This window comes from Chaetura pelagica, unplaced genomic scaffold (genome assembly GCF_000747805.2).
Source record: "Chaetura pelagica isolate M959 unplaced genomic scaffold, ChaPel_1.0 scaffold107, whole genome shotgun sequence".
NCBI classification, from domain to species: domain Eukaryota; kingdom Metazoa; phylum Chordata; class Aves; order Apodiformes; family Apodidae; genus Chaetura; species Chaetura pelagica.
The window spans coordinates 2820266-2825914 of NW_009953979.1; the positions used below are offsets into that span (position 1 = coordinate 2820266).

Here is a 5649-nt window from a genome sequence, read left to right on the forward strand (position 1 = left end):
AAAGAGTGTCTGGTGGAGAAGATAACCTACAACTTTTAATCTGCCTTTTTGTTTTGAGGTATATGCTCTTAGTTGAACACCTGGTTCTTTTTTAGGGTACAACTGATGTCCCTAGCAAAAACTAGGAAAGCTCCAATTTTCAACTGTCTCATTAGCCAAGTGATCATCACATGTAGAGTCCTGTGTCTTATGTTTGCTAATATTTGAATAACTGAAGTACTTTAAAACTTGGAGGAAAACTTGGGCCTGGGTGAATTCCTCCTAATTTTAGGTGTACAGTCTGAGTCAGTCTTCTCATCTTCTTCTGTAGACAGTAAAGAGAAACAAACAGGAAAAATGACCCCTCCATCCTATGCCTAATAAACTGTGCCTTTTAGATCAATTAATCCAGGCCTGTCAATCTTTCAGTGCACAAACTTGCACAAAGTTTCACTGGCAAGTTAATGACATGTCAATGTTCATCTAAATTAAAGATTTATTTATTTAGGCATTATTTTCACTTAATCACCTGCAAAACAGTAACTAGACCTTGACCTGAAAAGAACTGTATGATTTACACTTTTTACTTGCTGAAAATTTAACTGATCTGTCTAAGCTAAAACCAAATTAAATTTCTCTCCAGTCCTATAGTCATCAAATTCCTTTTTTGATTTAGAAACTGACAGCAAAATCATGGTTAGTTTGGAAAGAGGGGCTGTTGGCCCTGCTGAAATCACTGCCCAAATATCTAAACACCTATTCACTTCAGTGGGACTAGCTTTTCCTTTCTAGCAGGCAGCCTGATGGATGCTTAAGAGTAAAAATAATGGTTTCACCTCATTCAAGACTTTAAGGGTTAGAATAAAAATTCAGAAGTGTGAATTCCAATGGAACTACTATGTGTACTAAGATTGGAATCAGGATCTTTTAATCACTGTTTCTACTGACCTGAGCTTTGCTTAATTATTATAGGCTAATTTTGAATTCAAAGCACTGACTTTCTAACCCAAGAGCAATGAAGGCCCTGTAATCCAGGCCACAAAAGAAATAACCAGCAAATAGACTGACCTTTCCCAGGAAGTTCATAAAGTATAATTTTGAAAATATGTGAGAGTTAAATAATCAGGCAAATGGGAGCAAGAAAAGATAAAATAACAGCAAAATATGTCATCACAAAAGCAAGAGCTCTGCTGGCCTCCAATGGCTCTTGATGTTACAACAACACCTTTTTCTTTACTATGAACTTCATGTGTATTAGGATTCTGCATAACTGCCCATGACCATCTTCTGACTTTGTTTTATAAGAAAGGGGTAAACTCTTCCTTCATTTTCTTCATGAAATTGCTAGCATTTCTTCCTTTTCAGGTAAAATCTTAAGCTAATGCCAATTTGAGAGAGGAGAGGAAAGAAGAGAAGAGGAAAGAAGAGGAGAGAAGAGAAGAGGAGAGGAACCAAAATGAGGGCTATAAAAGCAGAAATTATACAAGTTTTGTCTGGAGGAAAAAACATACTGATACAGAAAACCAGTGAGATTTGCATTCAAAAAATTTATTTCTCTGTGAGCTATGATTGAATTAAATTTAGAGGCTTACTGGAAACATTTGTAGACTAGGTGGGCTACAAAATTAAGAAAACACTTCTCTGCTTTTTCAAATCAATAGTACATGAAAGGAACACAAAACAACAAGCCTGTTCAATGTGTTTGAAGCTTACACCAGCATAAAGGTAAAATAGGAAACCCAGGACTTGTAATATTGAAGTGCTCTGGATTTACTCAACAAAATTGTAAAGAAATTAAAACTCAGCCACTGGGACAATATATTCCAATTATACCTCATATTGCAGAGGTGATTTAACTTAGGATTTGAGTTTGGATCTAGAGTCATAGCAGTAGAAGAAAACAAAAGCAGCTTGAAAGGGCAACACTCTCAGCTCTATGAATAGCACTTTCACTGATGGAAGAGACTGAGTCACCTGCAGGAGACTTTCTTCCTTTTTCATGTTCAGTATTCAAGAGATCAAGGAAAAGACTGCCAGCAAAAGAAACATTGTGAACTTGCTTCTGAACCAGACAAATATTAAAGTAATTGAAGCAGTAGCCCAGCTACATTGTTTAGGAATTAATCTTACTGTTATTCAGCTAATCCATGAAGTCAGAGGAAAGAATATCAAAAGTTCCCATTCCTCCCACTCCAAGCCCCCTTTCCAAGAAATAAGGCTGTAATAAGTCTAGACATAGACATGTGATAAAAGAAGTTAATAAAATTATTAAGAGACTATTTGAATTCTTATTTGAAGAGAGTAATATGAGAAACAAGGAAATACCCAAGAAATATGAAGCATCCAGACACCTTTGAACAGTCATGGCAGAATGGAGGCACTAACAGAAAATGCAAATGTAAGTATAAAGGTAGAATGCAGAGACAAAGTTAATCTTCAGCACCAGCTGAAGTAGGTTATTTCAGGAAATCACCCAAATCATGTGAAAAATTCACCATTTTCACTCCTCAAAAAACTGTTAGTATCTGGTGAAAACTCTGGGACACAACCAATTGTGTGTAAGAAACAGAGATCTTGAAGATGACATATGACAAGAAAACTTAGACAGAAGAGCAGAAATGATGTAGAGAATCCTTGTGAAAGAAAATGATTGGAAAAATCCAAGACTAATTCTGTGGTTTAAATCCTTTGCACCTGAGACTGGAATAACAGCTCCAGGAAGTCCTAACAGAAATGACCATTGAATAAGCAGTAAGAAACAGTTAAAAAGCAGGAGGTAAGTGATTGAATTGAATGGCCAAAAAGTAGTTTTAAAAGATTCCCCAGAAAAGATGTTAATGATCAGGCTAGACCCATAGTCACCTATCACTACAATACTCTACACAAGAATAAAAGGAGTACAAATTAAATTAATAAAGTAAAGAAGATGAATTGTCTATTGACAAGGTTATAATTAACATTTTCTTATTTAAAAAAAATTGAGATATTATGTGATAGTGTTTGATCCACACCTACATTACTGCAGGTGGAAAATGTGGAGCAAAAAAGGAGGAGAGAAAAGGTCTCTATGGAACCCCTGGAATTTATTGTGGAAAATATCTTTATCACTATATAAAGGATAATCTTAAACTCTATGGCATGCCAGAGAAGATAATGTCCTGCCATGTCTTGGCATGTTGGGATGAGATCTGTACTCTGGGAGAATAGAAACCTTTAGGCATGATGATCACTACTACCGAGCTGAAAATGTGGAAGATAACTTGATGGCATTAGATGGAAAGAAAGGTGGAGGTTGAATAATAGTGAAAATACTGTGTTTACAATGCATAGCAGAAAACACTGTGATGTGGCATGTTGCCTCACCCAAGAAAGCTGTCTTAAGGCACCATTATCTCTTCCCTCTCTCCTTCTTGGTTGCACACTCCTGTCCCTGTGTCAGGTGAAAATTATTTGGGTTAAAAATATTCCTCTATTTTTTCCCCCTACTGCATAGTAGGTCATTTGAACCCAAGTAATTTCAGTGAACTAGTTCAGCAAGTGACACCACAAATGGTTGTAAGGTTACCACTGAGGAGATGGCACAGAGATCTGTGAAGGGGGAAAATTTCTCAAGGAGCAGCATAATTGCTCCACTTGGCTGCATTGCCAGGGACTACTCAGACTAACATGTGAGACCTCTTCAGAAGAAATGGAAGCACAGTTTAGTCTGTTTTACAAAGAGAAGGACAAGAAGCCAGGAGAATCTCATGTTTGTCAGGAGATCCCTTGGAGAACAGAATTAGTCATGTCATGTCCCAGATTTGTTAGAGGAGTTCACCCCAATTAGCACATTCACCAAATCATCAATACAAATGCATCTCCTGATCCCACTCATACCTTTATGCATTTGTTAGCTATATTACCATAATGCTGAGGATCCCATATCATGAGCAGGACCCCGCTCTGTTAGGAACTGTGCAACCACAGGGTGCTAACTAAGGGCCATCTTATTCTGATGAAGTCCTTGTTACTAGGTATAGAAAAATTAATCCCCTGTTGGGACATGCCTTCCTGGAGAGGGTGGTAAACTCCATTACTAGAGGTTTATTTAGGATTTTATACCCAGCTGCAAAAAATTGAGCTTCTGGACTTCTGTCAGAAGTTGCCTATCATTGACCCAAAACGATACCCAATGTATGAAGCTCTTGATTTTGATGAACAAGATTTTTCTACATCACTCCTTCGTGTAATTAATGGGGAAGTAATTAATGTGACATTAAGTACACAAGCCCAAAGGATTAAGGTAACGTGGGCAAGCTAATGAGCTAAAGATTTGTGTCAGAGGGTATGCAATTGCTGATGTGATAACACACCTATTAGAATAACTGACCAGCACCACATATGAGAGATACTTGCCTTCTTCCCATCAACAGTGTAGAGCTTCTTCACTGGGAACTGCAGGATCTCTGAGATCTCATCCAGGAGTGTTATGAAGCTCCTGGCATTTCTGCGGTTCAAGATAATCGAGCGCCGAAAACTGGTTTCTCCATTCTTAAGTAGAGTGATTTTCTTGGGTATTCTAGGTCCGTGCTGTGTAAAAGCTGTGGAATAATCTTCAAGTCTACCTTCCTGAGCTGCTCTTCTCAAGGTGCTGGAGGGACGACCATTTCGTGGAGGGCCTGGCCTGTACCTCCCAGAAGTAATGCTGATAGGCTTGACATATTTCTTGTCAGAGCAAAGGTAACATCCCCCATCTTCCAGCTGGTCCAGCTCATTGATGCAATGTATTCCTCGTGGGGTGGTGATGGTCCGTACCCCAAACGGCAGTGGGACCCGATGAGAGAGGTCATCCATGAGTGCATTGAAGCTCTTGAAGCTTCTCTGGTTGATGGCCATCTTGACTCCCTCAAACTGAGGATCTCCACTCTTGAAGAAGGTTATTTTTTTGGCTGGAGGTACCTTGGTGACAGTGCTTGTCCGAGCCCCGGCGGGAAGGGGCTGCTCATAGTTGTAGGAGCTGGTGGTTGACAAGTAGTCAGCAGGTGCCTCAGTCATCCCTCTTGCTTAGAGGTAACTACAAGAGAAGCAAAAGCAAAGTAGGGTTTGTTTGAGTCATGCAGAGTCAGTGCCTGACTAGCGTGGTGGCAAAGATTGTTTTCCTCACAACAGTTTTACCACCCGTGCTTGATCAAGAGCAGATTGTACCAACATGGACTTATGAACTCACTGGCTCAGGTAGATGCAAGGAAACAACAGGAAGAGTATCCATAACCCTGCTCCTCACAGTTAAACCATTCTTGTCCTGCAAATGCCAATGAGAATTCAGTCAGTGTTAGTCTCCCCTGAGGCACAACAAGCATGACTCAGATCCCAAGCACAACCCACAAAAACTGAGATTTGTGTATTGTTGGCCTTTTGAGTTTTGTGTCTTCCTTGCTTATAATTTTGAGGTTTTCTCTGAAACTGTCAGAGCCAGAGACTACTTCGGGTTTATTTTTACAAGCAGGGCACTGAGATTCTCATGTAACCCTTTAACCCTGTGAACTGGCGCATAACAGAAGACCCAAAACAAACCTGAATTTGTTCCTGCAGTGGTTGCACGTTGTTGCACAACCACTCCTGAGTGTATCGAGGAGCAGAGCAGCCTGGTTGCAGAACAGCTGCATGTGGTCATGCCATGGTGTGCTACAG

At 39.6% G+C, this 5649-nt stretch overlaps 1 protein-coding gene across 1 annotated transcript in view; it reads right to left on the reverse strand.

The window, feature by feature from the left end:
* The window catches only part of RP1L1 (retinitis pigmentosa 1-like 1), a gene marked incomplete at its 3' end in the record, with an annotated part of 28395 nt that extends 23382 nt beyond the window's left edge, over positions 1–5013 (reverse strand). Inside the window, exon 1 of the mRNA XM_010002234.1 lies at positions 4375–5013. Within this exon, the coding sequence (XP_010000536.1) occupies positions 4375–5013 (639 nt within the window). The remainder of the gene's footprint in view (positions 1–4374) is intronic.
* Between the last annotated feature and the right edge of the window lie 636 nt (positions 5014–5649).